This window comes from Chiloscyllium plagiosum, chromosome 1, assembly GCF_004010195.1.
Source record: "Chiloscyllium plagiosum isolate BGI_BamShark_2017 chromosome 1, ASM401019v2, whole genome shotgun sequence".
NCBI lineage: Eukaryota > Metazoa > Chordata > Chondrichthyes > Orectolobiformes > Hemiscylliidae > Chiloscyllium > Chiloscyllium plagiosum.
The window spans coordinates 118746947-118771679 of NC_057710.1; the positions used below are offsets into that span (position 1 = coordinate 118746947).

The 24733-nt window shown below is 40.5% G+C and overlaps 1 protein-coding gene across 12 annotated transcripts in view; it reads left to right on the forward strand.

Moving 5' to 3' along the window:
- Positions 1–24733, forward strand: part of LOC122552211 (collagen alpha-1(XXV) chain) — a 647058-nt gene that overhangs the window by 559231 nt on the left and 63094 nt on the right. For 11 of the 12 annotated variants that reach the window (XM_043694864.1, XM_043694871.1, XM_043694887.1 and 8 more), the window contains 7 exons: positions 7715–7759; positions 7855–7932; positions 10322–10345; positions 10786–10830; positions 18439–18483; positions 18600–18671; positions 20737–20808. In XM_043694864.1, the coding sequence (XP_043550799.1) occupies positions 7715–7759; positions 7855–7932; positions 10322–10345; positions 10786–10830; positions 18439–18483; positions 18600–18671; positions 20737–20808 (381 nt within the window). The remainder of the gene's footprint in view (positions 1–7714; positions 7760–7854; positions 7933–10321; positions 10346–10785; positions 10831–18438; positions 18484–18599; positions 18672–20736; positions 20809–24733) is intronic. The other variant, XM_043694849.1, reaches the window with a different exon arrangement.

Consider the following 24733-nt stretch of genomic DNA (forward strand, 5'->3'; position numbering starts at 1 on the left):
TTTCGGGTGTAACCCTTCTTCAGGTTAAGCAGTGTTGAAGACAAGAAAACCAGTGACACCCAGATGTCACGTAGATGTCTCCGAATCAGGCCAAAGGAAGGGAGATCTCTGAGAGATCTGCAATAGGGTCACTGATCAAGAGTCTCCAAGTTGACATCCGTCAGCAACTACATGCTGAAAGTGACTGTGGAAACAATAAGCACCTCCCATGAGGGAGAAGATGTTTCAAATAATTATTGATATTGGGATAGATCATCAAAAGGGCATGAAAATGGTGTAAGGGATCAACACCCAGTTTTCGTCCCTAATGAATCAATGAAGGTTGGAAAGGAAAAGGTGCATGAGTATGTCATCTGTAGCCTGTATTTCAGAAGATATTGTAGAATGAGGGGGAAGTGGCATGTAAGGAGGAGGATTAGGGAGAAGGATGCCATCCCCATCAATGGTTCAAACCTCCCAGTAACCATGTCATCAGCAGCAGCTATCCCAGTAATGGATAGTGCTGTCTTCTCCATGAAGCTGAGATATGCAGCAAGCAGTTAGGAAGGCAAATGGTATTTGCTATTGCCAAATAATGTTGACCTTCACAGACAAGGATTTGAGTACAGGAGTCTTACAGCAGTTGTATAGATCCTTGGAGAGACCACACCTGGAGTGCTGTATGCAATTTTGGCCTCTTTAACTAAAAGAAAATATACTGCCATAGAGGGAATGCAGTGAAAGTCCTTCAAACTGATTCATATGTTGGTAGTTTTGTCATCATATAAGGAGAGATTGGGTCAGCTGGGTCTGTGTTCACTGACGTTAGAAGAATAAGAAGGTTGCTCATTTCAGTGTAAAAACGTCAGTCAGAGCTCGACAGACCAGAAGCAAGGATTAAAGTTTCCATTTATCAGGAGCCCCACTGGAAGGGGTCACGGTCTCAGGATACATAGTACAGTAGTCCACACCACCACCCCATAACCCAGGGGATATGTTCCAGGACCTACAGTGGAAGTCCAAAACCGCGGGTAGGAGCAAACCCATTCATTTAAACGGGAAACGTACCTTCCCAGCAGCTTCCTGTTCCTTGGTTCTGGAACGTTCCCTGTAATATGTTCAGGCCGCAGTAAACCGCAGGTAACTGAAACCACGGAAACCGGACCCACAGATATGGGGGTCGCCCTGTATACCAATTCAGAGTGAGACAAGGAAAAAGGACCTTCACACAAAGGATGCTCAACCTGTAAAAATCTCTACTACAGAAAGTATATTTAAGAAAGAAATATTTCTTTAAAGGCTACATATGAGTATGGGGACCCAATAGGAATATGGCATTGGGATTGAGCCAAGATTATTCTGCTGAATGGCAAAATGGACTCAATGGGTTGACCGATGTACTCAAGCAACGAGTTTCTATCTTTGTGTTTCTCCCCCTTCAGTTAGCTCCTTCTGCCTTTGGATATGCATAAAGCTGTACTGCAGGAGAGATAGAATTGTGTCAGTGAGTGTGGTACAGTTTGTAGGTGTTGTGACAGTAGTAAATTAATAACTCTGTGTTCAATCTGTATAGTGTGGATATGAAGGTTGCAGTCATGTTAAATGTCTAAAGGTTTGGTAAATCACATGAACTTTATGTATGAGTCCTGGTAGACAGAGATTGTTGACATGTGATGGAGGTGTGCTGATTTGAGCAGTGACTGAGATATCTGGTGCAGTTGATGGGATTTGACTTTTGAAGATGTATTTACCAAACTTGATGACTCATGTAATGTCACTAAATTTCTTGTAGCATTACCTTTGGATCATCAGAGCTAGATGTCTCACATTGATCTCCACTTCTATCCATTCCCACTGCTCTTTCCCAGTGTGCCTAAAGAGGCTCCATTCTTCTGCAAGCACAGAACAACTTTCCTTTCCACCTTTCCAGTTGAGCTTCCGATAAGAGAGGTTCCTATCTTCCATGTTGAGCCAGCCTTTCCAGGTCAGAACCACAAAACTCTCAGCATTTGCACTAGCCACAATGCATCTCCACTTTAAGAGTTGTAAGCTCAATTTTAGCAGTGCTTCATATCATTCCAATGTGTATCAAATTTGGGCTCACTGCTGATACATGAATTTAAACAAAAACATAATCAGCACGGGCTATAGAAAGCTATAATGTAAATGAGCAGGTAACGCAAAGCTGTTGTCCTATCTGTATTACATCCAATGAGTGTAATTAGTCAGCCTTCACAGTCCTGTGCCCATTTTCACGTGCCATTTTTCCTGTAGCCCACATTGTGTTAAATAAACCAACGGCATGAGCTGAGAACCACTCTGAGCCAGCAAAGACAGGTATAATAGACAAGTGGGGTCAGTGTGTATTTCGATAAAAAACAGCAAAGCTTTGGAAGAACTGAGGTTTACAGAGGATGGGATACCAGCAATGATAGCAACAGAACAGACAACTCTAAAGATAACAAAGCATGGGTTATGTTACCAGTGATCGGTGGGAAATAGACAATGTTGGGAAGAGGTAAGAGTGATTAGCCTTGATATCAGGACAGTATTTGACCAAGTGTGGCATCAAGGAGCCCCGGCAAAACTTAACTCAAGAAAATTAGTTGTAGCGGGTTAATGGTGGTGTGGAGGAATGTGGGGGAGTGGTATTCTTCATTGGTTGCTGACAAACCCAGCACAAAGGAAGACAGTGTGTATATTAGAAATGATGATGTGGAGGTGTCATTGTTGGGGTGGACAAAGTTAAAAATTATACAACACCAGGTTATAGTCCAACAGATTTGCTTGCAACGACAAGCTCTCAAAGCACTGCTCCTTCGTTAGGTAACTAGTGGAGCAGGATTATAGGACACAGAATGTATAGTAAAAGATCTAAGTGTCATACAACCGATGCAATGTATTGAGCAAAGAAATCATTTCACTACTCCAATATTACTGCAGGAGTTTCAAGGTTGAAGTTCTAGACCCACTCATCATTTGTGATCTCGTCAATGAACTTGTATTCATCGTGAGATGAGATGTGAGAATGTTCACTAATGGTTGCGAGATGTTGAGAACCATTATTACTCATTAGATGCAGTCCAGAACAAAATGCAACTGCATCTGTACACAACTCAGGCACAGGGCTGATAAGTGGTGGGTAACGTTCACACCAGCTCTTACAGCCAGCCATCATCATCTCAAAGAATGGAGAATTTAATGCTCTCCTTTCTTTGGCAATTGCATAACATCGCTAAATCTCCCACTATTAACACCTTGAGGACTATCATTGATCAGCTGGACTCACCACTGTACCAGGGGCTGGGAATTCTGCAACAAGTAACTCGCCTCCTCAAAGTCTCTCCACCATCTGCAAGGCACAAGTCAGAAGTGTGATGAATAAGTATTTTTCTGGATGGGTGCAGCTCCAACAAGAAGCTTGATGCCATCCAAGACAAAGCAGTCTACTTAATTGGCAGCACACCTTCAAACGTTCTCCACCAGTGACACTCTGCAGCAACAGTGTACCAGCTACAAGATGCACTGTAGTGGTCCATCAAAGCTTCTTCAACAGTATCTTCCAAACCCACAACCTCTACCACGTGGAAGGATAAGGGCAGTTTGGAGAGGACATGGGAATAAAATGAAACAAAGCCAAGCAGGAGTAGGAATTCAAGACTAGGAAATTTAACTGAGTTGAGGGAGCATTATCCTAATAGGGCAGGGGAAGGAAGTATTAGAAGCAACTCATTTGGCAATCTCTTTTGGTGTCTTCTAATCCCCTAATGTAGCAGTTAATTACTTCTTGAATAGTTCCTCAATTTTGTCCAGAAGACCATGACAACAGACCAAATGACTCATATCAATCCAGTTCTGTACAAGTACCCCTCATGTCCAATGCATGTACAAGTATCACTGTGCAAGTATTCAAAGAGAAAACATTGTCCAAAGCTAAGTGATTGTTTTAGGTAAAAAGAGGAGGCACAATTGACTGGACTGATGCAAACCTCAAAAACATAAAATCCATTATTTATTTGAAAAGATGAAAGATTTATCTCCTTGGGGCTCATTCAACCATCATGTCTACAGTGGACTCTGAAGGAGACAGTTGTATTTTTCATGCTGTGCACATGTAACTCATCAAAGGAGCACACATTGAAGTTTACTTAACAGCTTCCATTTTTGAAACAAGCTGTGTTCTTTCCTCGTTTCTATGTGTCCCACAAACATTCACACTTTTTTTATGAGACGTTTTGGCACATGTATGTAGTTTATTTTCCCCCCGGTTATATTTTTTGGCAGTGTTTCCCTTGTATTAATAGGGTGTCTGCAAGCCTCAGTCACAAGCTCATGGTATTTCACAGCTGCCTTAACAGTGGAGCTGGTAGCAAGTCAGTTGCATATCTGGAGGCTATGAATCTAATTCTCAAGTAGAGCATTAGGTTGTCTTTTCTCCCACAGTCACAATTTTCTCTGTTTTTTTCCTTTTTATCCAGAGCGACCCATTGCCAAAATAATGTCATGCTTACAGCTATACAATAAAGAGAGCAAGAAATAGCTCCATCAAATGCTGCAAAGTGATATTGCAACTTATAGAGGCATAAAGATTGCTAAATGAAAAAACATGAAAGGCCATCTGGTTTGCCTACTATCCTGGTACGATATGCCAGAACAATAATAGAGTTGATGTTGAATCATGCCAATCAATCTGTATCAGTTAGTCTGCTTCAGATCCGGACATGGGTGAGGACAACCCCAGTGATAAAGCTTTGTGAACCAGAGGTTCAAAGTCACATGCTTCTTTCAGAAATACTACAGTTACCAAATTTTCTGGCTCAGATTACACATGCACCCATCCAAAATATAATTTCCTGCAAGCAATTTATCTGTTTGCATTTGAATAAATCTCAGCCTGCCGCTTCCATGTCTCCGTGGATGGATGTCCATAAATTCATCACTCTCACATTGAAATTGTTTCTTCACATTGGTTTTAAAATTACCACCATTCATGCACAAGACATGTCCTGTGGTTTTTTTTCACTAAGCAATTTGAAACAACTTACTGACATTTATTTTAATTGACTTTGAATTTTAAAATCAACAATCATATACAACTCTCAACCTACGCTTTCCCAGTGATAAATTACTTGGCCTACATAATTGCTGTTTGTAATTATTCCATCTATCCCTCAACCTTTCCGGCTGCCCTCTATTATATTCTCTCAATTTGTGCAACATGCTTTATGTCCTGTGTCAACCGAAACTGCATGCAGTATTCCAAGTGCACTTTCTCCAATGACTTATAATTGGAGAACAGCTTCACTTATTATGGCTCAAGATTGGCATTTTCTGACATCTCAACACCTGATTTACTTTCCTCAGTATCACTGAGCATTGTTGCAAAATCTTCAGTTTGTAGTTGAGTAGGGCTGCAAGATTCTTTTTTTAAATTTTCCATACATGTTATTTTCCATACATGTTATTTTCTTTTCCTTCCTTTCTGAATGTTTTGGCTTAATGTGTGAATGCCGTGCACTTATTTACACTGAATTTCATTTGTCATTTGTCTGCCCAATTCCTAGGTATATTGATTTTGTCATATGATGTATCCTCTTCAGTTTTGGGACCCAACACAGATGATTAACTTTGCATTACCTGTAAATCAAGTCACTGAGCTTCCAACTCTAAGTTTAGATTACAATGGTGTTGTACAGTACCCTGCATGACCCCAATGGCTGGTTTTCTGCCAGTTTGACAAGATTCTGTATGCCCCGTGCTTTCATTTCTGTCATTTCCTGATTATCCATTGTATTACGTATCTGACGAGGTCCACTCCTTTCACATTACTACCTGTTAGAGTGTTGTGCTGTGTGGGAGGCCACTAAATTCCACACATGAGTTTAAGTATGAGTGTGTCACAAAGATGTCATGCAGTGATATATTTGACTAAAATTTATACCACTGTATCATGATGTTGTGTAAAAACGTGCACAAAAAGGTAAGAAATGTTTGAGTGAATAAAGCTTCACAGATGAGAACTTGAAGTCAGTTTTGCAATGAACAGTGAGGATATTATAATATTGAACTGGCTTTATACAGCAGGAATGACGTTCAACTGTTGGTCATCTTTCTCTTTCTCTGCTGAGAAATGGCCGTGAAAGTAAAAAATGGTGATAAATGCAGGAGAGGATAGTTTGCATACCCTCTGGAGGTTCCAGGCTCGCATGATATTGTTTTCAGGTGGGCCTTTGGTTGGATAAGTATCAGACCCCCCCCACCCAGCCCCCAACCGAGATAAGCACGAAGCTGTTCAATTGTGAACCTTGGATCCCTTCACGAGCTGGAGGATCTCAATTGCACAGTTTGGGTAAAATGGGTGAAGTGTGCAATGTGCATCAACCATTTATTTGTACCTTGCATTGCGTAGTCGAGCTACAGCTGAACACAAAAGAGATTTGAATGCTTCATATTTGAGGAAGAGAAGAGTCCACAAATATATCTTCAAACTGCTGCTGATCCGTGTAAAGTGTTTTGTCCCCAGAATCAATCTCATTCCTACTCACCCTGGGTCTGACCTGTCAACTGATTTTCGAATGGCCCACAACTAGAATAGGACTGGGAAAATACCAAGAGTGGGTGCAGTCAGTATCAGTTTGATGGGCGAAGAGGCCTTTTAAAGATGACGCAGTGGGCGGCGTGGTGGCACGTTGGTTAACACTGCTGCCTCACAGCGCCAGAGACCCGGGTTCAATTCCTGCCTCAGGCGACTGACCGTGTGGAGTTTGCACATTCTCCCCGTGTCTGCGTGGGTTTCCTCCGGGTGCTCCGGTTTCCTCCCATAGTCCAGAAATGTGCACGTTAGGTGAATTGGCCATGCTAAATTGCCCGTAGTGTTAGGTGAAGGGGTAAATGTAGGGGAATGGGTCTGGGTGGGTTGCGCTTCAGCGGGTCAGTGTGGACTTGTTGGGCCAAAGGCCCTGTTTCCACACTGTAAGTAATCTAATCAGGTCTCTATAGAGCCAGTCCTTTTGTGGATATCCGCTGAGCAGTGAGTTGTTGTGGGAATAGCTGTGGCTAGATGGAGCTAGAATTGAATGAGAGAGTCACTGTAGAGATGGGACGGTGAGTAGATGATGCATTGATCAGATACAATGAGAAATCCTACTAGGCCTCTCAGCAAACATTTCTCCAACAAAGTCAATGCAATGGCATAGTTAGAAAAAGTCTGATTCAGCCCATAGTCACCTTTTAGACTAGCTTTTATTTCCAGACATTTATTGCCAGACATTTACTGCATTCAAATTTTGTCTTTGGCTATGGTGGAATTTGAATTCATATCCTCAGAGTATTTAGCCTGGATCTATCTGATTACTGGTTTAGTGTCATTTCCCCGACATCTCTGTTGCCTTGTAAGCCAATTAATTCTGACTGAAGTCAGAGAGTATCCAAAAGTTCATGTTTTTGGACTAAATGTTTGCATGCCAAGAAACTGAAAGATAGAAACCCATTGAGATTCACGGTCCTAGTTTATCAAGTGAAGCTCTCAGTGCAGATTTTCCTAATCAATCTCTCCCATTTGTTATTTCTGGTGTGAAATTTCTGTCCATCACACTCGCAATGTCATTCTCAACATTTTGACCCAGGTCTTTGCACAATTGTAATTGCAGAACAATGAATTAGGGAGCCTTAAACTGTCTGACACTGTTTTATGAACACAGATATATAACTGAATTATAATTTTTCTGTTCTCCAGGGTGACCGTGGAGACCCTGGGGATTCAGGGCCAATGGGACCCAGAGTGAGTTGCCATATTTTGTTTTTCGGTATTCTTTAATCATGCATTGTCCATATGCGGATCTGAATTCAATGCGAATTGTAATGATACTTTTTTAGGGTCCACCTGGACAAAAAGGAGAACAAGGGGTAACTGAGATAATAGACTACAACGGCAATATCCATCAAGCACTCCAGGTGAGTGGGGTTCTCTGGGTGAATTTGTAACTTAGAGTCAGTTAGTGCTAAGTAATGCTGTAGTGTAAATCCATGAGGAACATAGGAATTAAGAGTGGGAGTAGGCAATTCAACCCTTCGAACCGGCTATGATTGTGCCTGATCTTATCCTGGTCTCAACTCCACTTTCCTCCTGTTCCCCATAGCCCTTTATCCTCCTTTCTGGAATTGGAACATCAATGAGATTGGCCTTGGAAAAGAAGTGCCTGATTTCTTCCATTTCCCCAGCCTGACCACTTGTTGCAGTCACCTTCTTCCCAGTGGCTTGTCAGTGCTGTATGTTCCTGCATCATCCCTTCCCAGCCCCCAGTTATGTCATGGGGGTCCCCGTACTGGTAAAGATGATGGGCAGAATTATACAAATTAGCTGACCCTACTCTGAACTCAGATTCTCTGATAGGGTCGGGGCAGAGGTCTGTACTCATGGCACCAAAGCAAGATTGTGCTAACTTAGCTGCTGTATCTCTGTTTTAATCTCAATTTTATTTCTTGGCTCTTCTGTTTGATTCTGTGGTCTGAAACATCTGTTGATAAAAGAAGTTCTTTTTATCTCAGTATCTTCAAAGATTTTATTAGATTAATATAGCTTTAAGGGCAAACTGAGCTCAGAATGCAAATATTAGATTGGGATCATGAAAGACTATAGCCTTCTGCTTCTATTATTTCAATGCCTCGTCATATGGAGCAATTCTGTTTTCCTGTCTGTATATACTATTTGTGAAAGAATAATCAGAATAATCATGCACTTACAAATTCTTAGCTTTGTTTTCCATTGAGCTTATATCGTAGTGATCAATATAGGTACCAGATGTGATGTTATGAACAGCAAGCCCTTTTAATTTGCATACCACAAGAATGAACACAGATTGCTCGATATAAATATATATATTAATCAAATACTGCTTAACTTTAAGACATTGTTATTGAGAAGTGATGTTACAATTGAGAGCTTTTCCCCTTTAGTTTTAAGGTCCTGGATTGTGTTTTTAAAAGCTCAGTTACCATGGCAATCTTAAGAGCTTCTATCCATCTGTGTGGGCTGTTGCATTGTAATAAAAAAATTTATGCAAAGTACATTTTATCCTAGGAAATGTTATCCAGTAATAAACAAGAGTTATTGCGAATCTAAACGATCTTGTGGGAGTATCTGTATTGAAGCACTAATGGTTCCTTGGTTGGCCTTTACCTGTGGAATCGGTATTGACGACATATAAAGGATAATAGTGAATACATAATCATGAGACTAAGTGGTATAATTCTCATCTTCTCTGCTTTGATTGGAACAATAAACAGCAGAGCAGATTGTCCGTCTGTTGGTGGCTCCATCAGTCTCCCATTTCAATTTTCATTGATTTCAATGGCACGTTTCTAAAGTGCGGGGGGGTGGTGATCTGTTCTGCAAGGTGGTAACTCAAGTGATGATGCTAAAATTACCATCTAATCATCACATTGACTTTGGGAAATATCATTTTATTTTTAATTCTGAATTTGAATCAAGACCTAGCAGATGGGCTGAAACTGTCTTCCTGTCACCACCATAAATGGGTTTGAGCTGTCACAGGCTGCACTTCATGGGAGGGAATCCCCACATGAGATCTACTAGTAAGTTGATTCTAATTTGAAGACTTTAGCATTCTTATCTGTCTGATATAAGAAAAGGTGATGTTATTCTCCTATGGGAGTTAGTCATTTTTAGTCAAAGTTAAAAATCACACAACACCAGGTTATAGTCCAACAGGCTTAATTGGAAGCACTAGCTTTCAGAGCGCTGCTCCTTCATCAGGTGGTTGTCTGGCGATCCTCTCTCCCAACCATCTGATGAAGGAGCAGCGCTCCGAAAGCTAGAGCTTCCAATTAAACCTTTTGGACTATAATCTGGTTTTGTGTGATTTTTAACTTTGTACACCCCAATCCAACACTAGCATCTCCAAATCATTTTTAGCCAATGCTGCCTTCTAATTTAGATGATCTCTTTTCCAAAATGCTTTAAGGTTCCACTGAAAAACATCCACTCAGGTGTGGTCTTAGATTTTGTTGCACCTATTCAAGAATTGTTCTATTAATCGAAAGGTAACAAGCACAGATAGTTGGACTAGGAATATCCTCAGAGTTGCTGAATTGGAAACCAAGTGTACACCCACAGATGGGGCTTTTGGTTAAGTTATGGAAAAGGTGCAGTTCCGAGGAAATATCAGACCCGAGTATAAATAAAAGCAACCAACCAGCTATTCAATGTGCAAGGGATTTCAGTGCATGACCAACTACAGAAATAAATCACAGATGAGATTCTTTGAAAATGTTACCAATTTGTTCTTATGTTTTCTTTCTTTAATTTTGACGTTCTCGACAGAGGATCACCACCTTAACTGTGACGGTAACAAGATGGATTCCTGAGGGTTACTGCATGTGCTGTTTTGACTTATGGCTGTATTTTTATAAAATCAGACTACTGTAAATAATTGTCTAATATGCTGAAGTCCTGATCAGCAACAGTGTAAATGCACTGTCGAGTGAAGAAAATGTCCACTTTGTACATAACCAGCCATTAATGTAAGCTCTTTGGTCCACCCTGTTAGTGAACTATTATAACCAATCATTGCTTACTGTGCTTCATTAGTGTTTTATTAGTTTAATGCCTTTTACTGTGAACATTCTTAGCCAATAGCTGCTCAGCCCTGTATTGTATTGTTGTGCTCTTACTTTTGACCTTCTAAAAGAAAAATGCATGATCTCTGGAAGAATGTTGATCTTGCATTAAAAATATTCCAATTTGCTCCATGCAAAAGTAATTTCTTTCTGTTTCTGGGTCGTCAGGGACCACCAGGGCCTCAAGGATCTCCAGGAATGCCAGGACCAAAGGTAGAGAAATCTTATTTCTTGTCCATGATTGACAGGAGGCTTTCTCAGTAGTCACTGGGGATAGTCTCATTTTAATGACATAGACTGAAAAGGATGGTGCACAATGAAACTTGGTTTCCTGCTGTCAATGCCATTGTTCTTAAAAGAAGCAGAATTGTATTATGTGTTAATTTAAGCATAGCCAGTGTGAAATTTGTCCAGATGGAACATTTGCACAGGTTTTCATGGTTCCTTTTATATCAGTACAGAATTTCTCCAGTTCCTGGTTTGTATAAAGTTTCTCTCTTTTTATTCACTCTTGGGACTTGGGCATCGCTGGCTGGCCAGCATTAATTACCCGTCCCTAGCTGCCCTTGAGAGGATGGTGATGAACCTCTTCTTCAGCTGCTGCTGTTCACCTACTGTGGGTTAATCCAGAATGTCCTTTGGGAGGGAATTCCAAGTTTGTGACCCAATGACAGTGAAGGAATGATGATATATTTCCAAGTCTGGATGGTGACTGGCTTAGAAGGGAATGTGCAGGTGGTGATGTTCCCATATATCTGCTGTCCGTGTCCTTCTAGACGTAAGTGGTCATAGGTTTGGAAGGTGCTGTCTAAGGATCTTTGGTGAATTTCTGCAGTGCATCTTATAGATAGCACGCACTGCTGGTACAAGCATCAATGGTGGAGAGAGTGGATGATCATAGATATGGTGCCAAAGTGGGCTGTTTGTCCTTGATAGAGTCAAGCTTTTTTAGTGTTGATGGGCCCATCCAGGCAAGTGAGGAGTATTCCATCACACACCTGACTTGTGCCTCATAGACGATGGACAAGCTTTGGGGAGTCAGGAGGCAAGTTACTCGTTGCAGTGTTCCTAGCCTCTGACCTACTTTTGTAGCCAATGTGTTCATGTGACAAGTTCAATAAAGTTTCTGGTTGGTAGTAACCCCAAGGATGGGGAGGTTTCAGTAATGTTCAAGAGAGGTGGTTAGGTTGCCTCTTATTGGTGATGATCATTGCATGGTATATGTATGGCATGAATGTTACATGTCACTTGTACGCCCAAGCCTAGATATTGTCCAGATCTTGTTGCATTTGAACATGGACCACTTCAGTATCTGAGGAGTCGTGAACGGTGCTAAGCATTGTGCAATCATCAGCAAACATCCCCTCTTCTGATCTTACGGTGAAGGTCAGGTCATTGGTGGAGCAACTGAAGATGTTTGCACAACAATTAACGAACTAGATGCAAGCTTGCACCATCACTCTAAACCTGAATGTGTCACTATTTACATAAAACCAGTTTACTTGGATGCAATATATTATTAACGTATTTTGTAAAACAAATAAGCCCATTTCAGTGCATATGTACAGTAGGTCAGTCAGTATCTGAAAGTAAAAGATACATCAGTATCTTTAGGTGGGGCTCTTTACAAGGACTATCACAAAATCTGATGCTGCAGCAATATAGGGTCTTCCACAAATAGCGAACCTTACACTACACAAGTCAAACGATATCTTTCTGACTTGAAGTAAATGAAATAATAGTATCATAACAGGAGAATTTTATAGCAAGGCTGGCCAGGAGCAATATAGTCAAGTCACAAAAATATATTGATCTGAGACAAAGACAGTTATGAAGGTGGGAATTGGCAACACGAGTATGTGGTCAGAAGCATATCTCAGATTGCAAACAGTCTTGCCAGGGTCGATGGCTAGGTTTGAGTTAAAAGGGGTCATATCAATGTTTAGTTGGAGCAATTGCTGCTTATCCTATACTGAATGTTGGACAAGCTGTCTAGCTATTTAAGGACATTGGAGGGGTCAAGAGAATTTGCAGTGAGGTAAACCTCTATGTTAGTGGTGCACAAATTTGGAGAGGATATGGATAAGGAGCAATGGATAGATGAAAAATGGGGGCAGGTCAAGGATAGTTCCTGGCCAACATCAGAGGCAACAATGTGGAGCCCAAAGTCCAGTCAATTAGGTAAATAAAAAAGAAACCAGATGTGAATGTTTGTGCCCAGCTGAATGACAGTGTCGAGATGTTGGGGAGAATGGTTTGATCAGCTGTATTAAAGGCTGCCAACAGGTTGAGAATGGGTCTCTTCCTAAAAGCAGTGTGTGTGCACCTGCACCAGATGGATTGCGTTGGTTCAAGATAGCAACTCCCCACTACCTTATCGAGGGTAACTAATGATAGGTAATAAATTCTGGCTGTTGTATAAGATAGCTGGCCTGAAAAGGTGAATGCAAAGCTCTTAAAAAGCCCCGCCCACTGAAACATATGTGAGCCTCTCTGGGAGAGGATTGTCAGTTCTCATTGTCTGTTGTAGTTGTTCCATTCTGTCAGTCTCTCAGGAGATATCAGTGTCTCTTAGCAAATGTAATGGAGTAAGCTAGTCTTATTGTAACTTGTTATCAGGGATGGGGTAGGAGGGTGGGTTTGGATGGGATGCTGTTTGGAGTATCAGTGTGAACTTGATGGGCTGAATGGCCTGCTTCCACATTGTCGGGATTCTATGTTTCTTTCTTGTATATAATAAACTACCTCTTGTTCCTCAAGTACATGCTTCTTCTGACAAGAAGATAAATTAGTGGTTCATCCTTCACCACTTAATACAATAAGCACCGTCAGGCTATTATTGTGAGAAAGATTGGTGGCAGTACCTCTAACCAAAGGAAATCCAAGAAGAACCAGGCACTTGCTGTGGATTTCTCTTGCAAGGCGATGGCAGCAATGCACACTGTTGTCTGAAATGAAGATATGACAGCCATGTGAAGAGAAGAAAGAATGAAACACTGTTGTTAAAATAGAGAGGACCTCTGTAAGCAAGTGTCAGCTTTAAAAACAATACTCAGCTCTTGCAACAGTGTCAGTCAATCTGGACTAGAAAAGCAGCTTTACTTTAAAAGCTTAAATTGGCAGAAACTAGGGAAAATCATATTTAAAAACTTAAGGATTCGTAAAGAGTTCCTTTATTGGTCAGAGTATTGAGTACAGGAGTTGGGAGGTCATGTTGCTGCTGTATAGGACATTGGTTAGGCCACTGTTGGAATATTGCGTGCAATTCGGGTCTCCTTCCTATCAGAAAGATGTTGTGAAACTTGAAAGGGTTCAGAAAAGATTTATAAGGATGTTGCCAGGGTTGAAGGATTTGAGCTACAGGGAGAGGCTGAACAGGCTGGGGCTGTTTTCCCTGGAGTGTCGGAGGCTGAGGGGTGACCTTATAGAGGTTTACAAATTTATGAGGGGCATGGATAGGATAAATAGGCAAAGTCTTTTCCCTGGGGTTGGGGAGTCCAGAACTACAGGGCATAGGTTTGGGGTGAGAGGGAAAAGATATAAAAGAGACCTAAGGGGCAACTTTTTCACGCAGAGGGTGGTACGTGTATGGAATGAGCTGCCAGAGGAAGTGGTGGAGGCTGGTACAATTGCAACATTTAAGAGGCATTTGGATAGGTATATGAACAGGAAGGGTTTGGAGGGAAATGGGCCGGGTGCTGGCAGGTGGAACTAGATTGGGTTGGGATATCTGGTCGGCATGGACGGGTTGGACCAAAGGGTCTGTTTCCATGCTGTACATCTCAATGACTTTATGAAGCTACAAAAAGATAAATCTGAGTCGTAGTCCAGAGAAAAGAAGTGACTGACAATGGATTCCAGTTATAATTTGAGTTCCTGAGAGAAAATGATGAAAATGCGTATTTTAATGCAACTGTTCAGGTCTGGGAAGCTGAAATAGGCAAAACTCATTACCTTAATTAAAACAAGCATTTTTTTCCCATGGTGAGCACCATTCATGTAAGCTGCGGAAATGTTCTTCACAAACGAGGTTATTTGAGAATTCAAGAGTTCAGAACCTTAAAGCCAAAGGTAGAAGAAGATTTAATTAAAAAATAATCATTTTGGAGTTGAAATAAATTGTTGTTGTGAAATCAAAAATATTTAAAGATGCAGAAATATCACAACACCATTTTCTTCAGTTAAAAAGAGCATGAACTGGTTGATGAAGGAGCAGAATAGCATCTGACAATCATCCATATTGTTAACAAGGGTGGAAATCCCACCAAGAAGAGGAGTAAAATGGTGTCAAACCTCCATATTAATATTAAATGGAAAAAATGGCAACTTAAAAAATTTTTAGTCTTCAAATAAAAAGGTGAAGTTAAAAGCTTTATTGACAGAATACCATTTCAATTTAATGGTTTTAAAAAAGGTTTAATAATTTATATCAAAGAAAAACATTCAAAGAAAATTTGAAGAAGTTTAAATCTTAATTATATCAACAACTATAACACTTGTAGGAAAACTAATCTTGCTATATCAGTTATTAAAGTTTAATTGTAATTTAAAACATTTTTAAAGCTGGAATTTCTCCGACAAACTTTACAAATTAGAAGCAGTGGGAGGCCAGTCAGCACTTCATGCCAATCAATAGGATCATGGCCAGTCTGATTGTAATGTCAGCGCCACATTCCTGCCGATCCCCAAGAACCCTTTGCCCCATTACATATCAAGGGTCCACCTGCCGCTGCTTTCATAACTTTCAAAGATTCTGCCTCCATCTTAGTTTGACAAAGAATGTTCCCAAAAACTCTCCATAATCTGAAACTAAAAGTTTCTCCTTCTCTCTTGCTTAATTTTTTTTAAGCAGTGCCTCCTAGTTCTACATTCTGCCATCAGAGGAAACATCTTTTCCACATCCACCATGTCAAGTCCCCTCACGATTTTGAACATTTCAATCAAGTCAATGGGTACAAGTCCAGTCTATCCAGGCCCTCCCCATAAGACAACTCAACTGTTCCAGATATTATTTTAGTAAAACTTCTCTGAACTGCCTCAATGCGTTTACACCCTTCAATTTACATTGAGTTCAATATAATATACTAGTCTAACCAGTGCGCGTTTAACTGAACAGAATCCCAGCTAATTTCTCTGAAGTACTATCATTATGCATGTGCGCTGATGTGGAGGTGCCAGTGTTGGACTGGGGTGGACAATGTCAGAAGTCACACAACACCAGGTTATAGTCCAGCAAGTTTATTTGAAATCACAAGCTTTTAGAATGCTACTCCTTCGATAAGTGACAGTATGCATGGTTAACACGTGCACTTGCAGTACCCAGTGATATCACTCCATCCCATTTGCTCATGTTAATTGTGCTGACTTGGAGGCCGTATTTGTTTTTCACTGGCAGGGTGGTCCACAACATGTGCATTCACAGAACGTTCCACAAATGCAATGTGAACCTTTCAGGGGTGTCAGGGAACACCGTATTCAATATGCAGTCTCACCAGTTTAACTGAAGCGTAACCTCCTTACTTTTGTTTTCAATACCCCTCGCATTAAATGATGACATTAGCTTTCCTAATTACATTACGTACCTGCACACTAACTTTTTGTGATTCCTGGAGAAGGCATTCAAACCTGTCTGCATATCAGACCGCTCCAATCTCTCACCATTTAGCTAGTATGTTTCTATTCTTCCTGCCAAAATGGACAATTCCACATTTTCCCACATCATACTTCATTGTCAAATGTTTGCTCACTTACCTAACCAGTCTAACTTTTTATAGCATCCTTGTATCCTATCTACTTTTCTACCTAAAATAAACCCAGAGAACAAAATACCACCAACAAAAGAACAGCTTTTTCCTAGCTGCCATCAGTTCTGAGGAAGGATCACTGGACCCAAAACATTAACTCTGGTCAGAGCCTTAAGGGGAAGAGAAATTATTATGTTGTACTTTATATATTTGTTTGAGTAACTGTGTAATATGTTAAGCACAGAAAAGCTTGAGGGAGGTGATGTACAAGGTAATTGCCCTGAAAGGATTAGTACAAATCTTTTGTATAGCCCCACCCACTGAGTTTTATATGATCGATTCTGTGACTTATTTGACCTAGTGGTAGTGTCCTGACATCTGGCCCAGAAGGTCCAGCTTCAAGTCTCACCTTCTGCAAATGTGTCTCAATGTGTCTCAATGTGTCTGAACAGGTTAAAAAATAATCAGTAACTGTCTCCAGAAAGAGCTTGTAGCTTATAGTTACCTGTTATAGTTGTTCCAGTTTGCTCATCTTACTTCTCTACTGCTAAGGGCGGATTAACTCTAATCTTGTTAAATGGCAAGCAGGCTTAAGTGGCCAAATGACTTAGTCCTGCCCTTATCTTGTTAGTATATAATAAACTACCTCTTGTTACTCAAGTATATGCCTCTTGTGCCAAGATTTATTAATGGGTCACTGCTTAGTCTTGGACTGAACAAAGCCCAGAGATGAGTAGTATAAGGGTTGGTGGTGGCTTATCTACTCTAAGGAGATCCTATCAGAACCATCTACCTGCTGCAGATGTCTTTTCTAATACTGGTCTCACCAGCAATCCTACATTCTATGAAAGGATAAACAGAACACAGATGGATTGTTTAGTTTTGTCATAGTCAAGCAAGATGTTATTTGTTACTTTGCTCATACCCATTTCAGTACCATGACAGGGCAGAACCCTGATTGAAGAGGTTCAAACATGGAGTTCCAGGAAAGATCCCACAGTGTTTAAGATTTCGAGGATGTGGAGAGGATGGGGATGTTGGAGATAGGGCAGCTTTGTACTGACAGAGGGGGAGGGGATTTATTTTTTGGAGAGTGGTGATGACAGCAGATTTAAAAGAAAGAACAGTTCATGACATCAGCTGATCTGGGAGCCCAAGAGGGAAGTTAGATGGTCAGCACTTCAATGTAGCAAGGATCAAGGAAGCAAGAGGTGGATCTCATCTCAAGATGAGTTCAGAATGGGCATGAATTGAGATAGGAGATAGGCTAGAGAAAGGCACAAGTTCCGGGTGAAAGGACTACCTGAGTTAATGGGCTAAGGAGAAAAGGATGGAAGGAGCAGAGGAAGTTGATCAAACTGTAAAGCACATCAGCCATTGGACTTGTATTTGGAGGAGAGGGTGGAGAGACGGGGGAGAGGATTTAAGATGACAGTTTGCAGTAGAGAAACGCAGCCAGGGGTTGGCTTTGCACTTCAGGATTGTCCTGGAATACTCCTTGCCACATTCATTTATGCCTGCATGACTTAAGATCAATGTTGACTGCAAAATTGGAGGTGAAGGTGTGGCTATAATGTCATTATAGACAATTCATAATGGAGTATTAAACATTTGTTATACATTAGACTTTGTTTTAACTCGCACTCTTGATAAACCAGGAAAAATTATACACCTGAAATACTGAAAGTTTACTGTATTAGCGTGATCTCTGTGATGTCCGAGTAGTCAGTTGAGGGTGTGACTGAGAAGGCTCTCTGCCGGTAAGTTTTATTTAAGGCAAATTTGCATTGTTAGTTAAGTGATTTGCTGTAAATAAAGTATAATGTGATGAGTATATCCACTGCATTATGGCTCTATTACTTACTGTGTGTTTTTACATTGATTATGTGGACTTATTGATCAACTGGTACACTCCTGGTCCCCTAAATGCTGATTAATAAAAATGTTTGTTGTAATTAGTAGCAGAGAAGGAGAAAGTGAAATGTGTGGATTTAGCTTTTTAATAGGAAATGGATAAAAAATATAGACGTATAACAATCATTCACTGGAAATTCTTTTTGCATATACTGAACAACAGGGAGACACTGGTAACCCTGGACTTCCTGGAGCTGAGGGAAGACAGGTACTGAAATTATCTTGTATTTACTGATTGAAATTTGTTCCCACCATTTGTAATTGACAAAAATTCATAGAGAGCAAACTTTTTCTGTTGTATTTAATTCTTGTGTTCACTTGCAGGGTCCTAAAGGTTCAAAGGGTGACATTGGTGTTCCAGGCGATAAAGGAAGCATTGGTTTACCTGGATTACCTGTGAGTGTTTTTTAATACTGTGCACGTTATTGTGACGACACTGTAAAGCAGATTCAAATATTCTTGCAAAACTGATTTCATTATTCTGTACTGAGAGAGAGTCATGTAATTTCCCTGATTATTCATTTGTTGAATGCACTGCGAAACCAGAGCCATGGAGAGACAAATACCTCAGGTTTGTGTTGAATTCGTTGATCTCAGTAAAACCAATAGTAGGAGGGCTACAGTTGGCTTCAGCACCGTTTATCCTAGCTGACAAATAACCCCTCTCTTCACTACAGCTGGCACATGCAGGAATGTGCCCATCAGCCAAGGAAAGGATCAGATTCAGGTGCCACTTGAAGCTCACTAGCCAAATAAAAGCAATTAAAACCAGAACTACTAGTTATTTAGTGAAATTCGTACAGTACAAAATTCTTCACTGATCAATATATTTATGGTAAGGAGTCTAACAGGATCACATGGCAAAACATAACAATAAAACTTCATTATATTCTTCAGGTCTGCTCAAATATTTTGTTAGGCAAGAAATCCTCTAGTACGCCCACATGCTTCAATCCTTTCTGTAATCCGAAATATATTTACTTCTTCACTAAATGTCAACCTGTCCTCTGAGCGGCAGTGCTGGCTTTTCATTGCAACCTTCTGAGCAGAGTATTTTGTACTTTTATGAAGAACAGTTTCGTAGACTCAAGTTTACCCAGTTTGGTTCTAATTTTAGTTCTAATTATGGTACCCCGTGTTCTGCTGTTTCACGTTTAGGGGAGAGATATTCCTTATTTATGTTGTCAAACCCCTTATAAGTTTAATTAATCCTTAAATTTCTAAATTCTAGGGAGAAAACACTAAATTTACAGTTTCACCTCATTCATAGAGTCATAGAGATTTACAGCACAAAAACACACCCTTCAGTCCATCTCATCCATGCCAACCAGATTTCCCAAACTAATCTATTCCCATTTGCCAGCTCTTGGCCCATATCCCTCCAAACCCTTCCTATTCATATATCCATCCAGATGTATTTTAAATGTTGTAATTGTACCAGCCTCCACCACTTCCTCTGGCAGCTCATTCCATACACGCACCACCCTCTACATGAAAAGGTTGCCCCTTAGGTCCCTTTTAAATTTTTCCCCTCTCACCCTAAACCTATGCCCTCTGGTTCTTTTCTCCTCCACTCCAGGGAAAAGCCTTCGTCTATTTATCCTATTCCATGCCCCTCGTGATTTTATGAACCTCTACAAGGTCACCCCTCCGCCTCTGATACTTCAGGGAAAACAGCCCCAGCCTGTTCAGCCTCTCCCTATAGCTCAAATCCTCCAATCCTGGCAATATCCTCATAAGTGAGGACTGCAGGTGCTGGAGAGCAGAGTCGAGATTGTAGTGCTGGAAAACCACAAGAAGTTAGGCAGCATCCGAGGAGCAGGAGGATCGACGTTTCAGGCCTAAGCCCTTCATCAGGATTGATTTTTCTCGCCCCCAACATCCTCATAAATCTTTTCTGAACCACTTCAAATTTCACAACATCTTTTCTTCCCCATATTTTCCGAGTGAATCCCCACTGACCACCACAAAGTCAGTATATTTTTACCCAAGTGTAGTGACCAAGACTGATGAGTGATTCAATATAGTTGGAATCATATTACTTTTAAATCCTAAACAACCTGTGTGAAAAGCTACTATCTCATTAGAATTAGAAAATTAAACAAACCATTCTGTAACCTAGATTTTGGCTATGCTCCATTGGTAGCATTTTGTCTCCAAGGTGGAAGGTTTATCAGTTAAGTGTCAGTGCAGAACTTAATCTAGGCTAACAGCTTGTTACTGAGAGAATGTTGAATAGTTGGAGATACTCTCCTTTTACTGAATGAAACATTAAACACTGGTCTCAGTCGCTTGTTCAAGAATTTTAGGTAAATTTTAAGAATTCCATATACCATACAACATTTTCCAACATTATTTAAAGCTACTTTTCTTCAGATTGAAAAGAGTTTGATCTGGAGAGTTCAATTCATTAAGTGTTAATTCATAATTTGGTTGTAACTCCTGATTTTTATTTGGACAGGGTGTTAATGGAGAAAAGGGAGAGAAAGGAGAGAAAGGAGACCATGGGTCACCTGGTCCAAAAGGCACTTCAGTAAGTTTTTCAAAACGAGGCATCCTCATGATTATTTTATATTGCAATATAGAAAAAACCTATTGTGCATATTACATATTGTTGGAAACATTTCTTTCCTGCTTTAGTAGTAAAGAAAATAGCATTCTATGGATATGCTTCACCACAAATTGTTTAGGTAGCAGTGCACATCTAATAATTCCTCAATACAGAGGGAGTCAGTTATAAGTTTCTTTGGCCCTGGAAGCTATTTACTGACCTGCAACAATTCTGGGTGACCAAGGTAGGTTCGTCGCAGGATCATTTAATGATCAATTCGAATGGCTTTGAAACTGAAGTGCCCCAGCCACGGCCATTGAGACACTACTGTTCCAAGTACTTCTATTTGCAAAGAATACTTTGACTGTTTGACAGAGCTGATTGTCAACTGCTAGAAGGCACTGCACTTGCCAGCACCTCCCTGCTCCCAGCCTTCAATACACATGCTCATCCTACAGAGGTGGGAGGGGATGGACACCAAATCCAGCTGGAAGGTGAGGATCTATATCTTAAGCAGCAGGGCCTCAAGTGAGTTAGGCTGTCACAGCAGGTCATTGCTGCTATTTGCTGGAACAAGACCTCCCTCCCAGTGGAGCAAATGGGCATACACTACAAGTCTGTCTGTCTCTACAACCTTCCTTCTACCTTCAGCTGGAATCCTCCCTATCACCAAGTTCTGTGTTCTCTTCTGCAAGGGGGCAGAGCTAAAGATAGAAAGTGCTGCCAATACTCAGCAGATCTGACAGCATTTTTGAAGAGAGAAAAATTGAGTTAACTTTAGTGTAAAATGGCTCTTTTTACACTTTTTCTTTTTGATTCGGAACTCTTGTGTTCACACAAGTTTGCTTTTATTAGAGAAAGCAGAGAGGTGTGAAGATCATAGTGGCTTATGTGGATAAGTGGGAAGGGTGGGGAGGATTTTGAATGGTTTCTGAAAGTAGGATCTAGTGGAAGGTGGACATATGGCTAGGTCCTTCCAACAGTCTTTACACCTGTAAATCATTCCAGACAAGCATTAAAGGACACCTTGTGTACACCACACGACTCTTCTCATTAAACAAAAAGATGTCTTCTCTGTCTCACTATCTCTCTCTCTCTCACACACATAGTCACACACTGTCTGTCTCTCTCTCTCTCACTCTCTCTCTCTCTCTCACACGCACAGACACTCGCTCATTCACTCAGCCATATAAGGCCCTAAAAATCCACACAAATAGAAGATTCAAATGGCAGTTTGTGATCAGTGTGAGATCTGAAGATTTACTTTAGCAGCATCAGTCCCAACGGGACAAATATGCTGGCAACCCAGAAGACCTCAAACAAAACAGAGACTGCTGATTGCTGAAGGCAGAGAATCCCAAAAAACCTTGTAGCAAGAGTCAACACTGAAGAGCCCTTCAAATAGAAGAAAAAAGTCCAAAGAGACAGAAAAACTCTGCAGCTGCAAGGCAGAGGTAAAAGTCTGATTGTCTGTGGGAATGGTCCCATGTCCAAGTTCAACCAGTGAGCAAACAGATATCTCTGGTACGAGGGGAAACTTAATGGCAATAAGTCAGGCTGAAAGATTGAGAACTTTTTGAAAAGTTAAGCTGCAGCATAGAGTGGAAGAAGTTGCCATAGCAATTCATTTAAAGCAGATGAGCATTGGGTAATCTAAAGAAGTGAGCAGTTCCTGTCCTTCATGGAAATTCTTATGGGAATTCTCTGTTGTAGCTGCAAAAGAATACAAATCCTCCATTCAATTCATGGAGAGCAGGAAAGCCATCTAAAACAACCACAATAACTGCCAAAGAAAACACTTCAACAGATGATAAAATACCTAATCTGATTAGGATGCCATGGCATCAGAAATAGTTGGTACAACACAAACAAATTTGGTAATATTCCACTTGTACTACCATCATGATATGGCAAATCAGTTATTTCTTTCAGAAAGCAAAAGTTAATCTTTTTTTAATTTTTAATCTCATTTCTATGTTATGGACCAGGCCCAACCCCTCAAAACATTCATAAGCAGGTAGCCCAGACCGTAACTTTGCTATTTGTTTACGTAAGTGTATAGTGGATATTCCCGGAGTGAATTAGCTCATTCAACTGCCAAGGTTTACACAAACAGAATTTATTTACAAAATTACGGAATGAAATGCAAGAACAGAAAATAGAATACCAGATAGCTCGACAGACTATCCTGACTTAGTGATGCTGATCAGAAAATACTTGCAATAGTCCTCAATAGACAGACCCCTGAGCACAAAGAGTAAAAACGATGCACAAATCTTACAGGTTACAAAGTCAGAAGGGCAGAAGGAGGGAGAGAAGCCGCAGCCTTTCTTCACACACACTGCTGCTGAACTGAATCCAAAACTCTAATCAAAGGCTAGCTACATGGCTAGCTGGCCACTGCCCTTTGATTATACCGTTTTTTTTGAAGACATGAAAACCTTAGCCCGGAGGCATTATCTGTTAGAGCTAAACAAAAAGGGCCCCAATAAACCTTTCAAACCCAGCCTAGATGAAGCCTGGCAAATTTCCCCCTCTCTGGGGGGGAAGCTCAAGGCATAGTAACCTTGTAAAAAGACCAACATTGTGACATCTAATATCAATTTCCTTGCTCAGGTCTTCTGACGTTGCTGCTCCAACTTCCATCAGCTCCCTGGACTTGTTCTTCCCCTTCTGTTGCAGTCTCAACCATGTGAGCTTGCTACAGCTGCTCTCCCTTATCATTTCAAATACATAAATTTGATACTGCCTTCCTTGCTGGCTTGGACCCTTAGCCTGGCCAACGTGCATTGAATTTGGAAGTCTCGGTTGATTTTTCTTTAAAAAAGCACCAATATGTTTATCATCGTTTATTTTCATCTCATGCATAAAGTGCTTCTGCTTCTCTCACCTAGAAATGCTTATGGATTGATTTATAATATACTGTTGGTTATAAGATTCAGTTCAGCCCAAAGAGGGTTTAGTTCTTGAAACTCAAACTATCGTGGATGTTAATTTGAGTCTATTATTGGAATTTTAGCAAAGTCATTAAGAGAATGCGATTTCTGCACCCGCAATCAGATTGTGAAAATATAGATTGTTTCTACTTTCTAGCGATATTCTAATAAATTATTTTAGAATGGCTTCTAATGGATAAGGTCAATGAAACAAGCAATTGAGTAGGTTAAATCAACAATAGAAGTTCATGAATCTAAAGGATTTCAGAGTACAGTTAAAGGGAGAAAGATAACCAAGTACAGACATGAGACATGAAGAACTGATGGCCTTGCCCTGGTAATAGCTGAAGAAAAATTTGGGTATAAATACAGAAGAGAAAGAAGAATAATCAGATGGGTCAATAACATTGAGACATGGACTGGGAGAGACTTGTAGAAAACCAGAGAAGTAGTAAGATGGTGCTAAAGGTTCCACAGAAACTTTGGTGACACCAAATGAACAAAACTTAAAATGAGTTCAGCTGAACTAGTACAGCATGTGAGGCAGAGAGACTTGCTATTGTGTCCAGTCAGACAGCATTTCAAGATATGACCACGTGTTGCCTATCATAGGAGAGGTTATTGTCAACCAACATCGGGGTACTATAGGCTTTTAATCCACTAACAGGGCTGAATTACCAAGTGTTTTTACTTTCCAAGCAGCAATGTATAATTGTTGACACTTCACTGAAAAATATGTTTTGGCCGTTTATCAGAGCCATTCCATTGATTTGCAGTTGGCCTCATCTCACTCGTATGGTCAACCATTTACCTTCTATATTTCCTATAGCCATGTTATTATTTAGTTAGATCATCGGGACGCAAAGTCTCCTCACCAAGTGTGAGAAGGTGCTGAACTCATGAGAATGTCCCAAACAGAGTTTTTCAAAAATTGTCATTTTCTCAGTATTCCTAATAGAAATAAAACACAC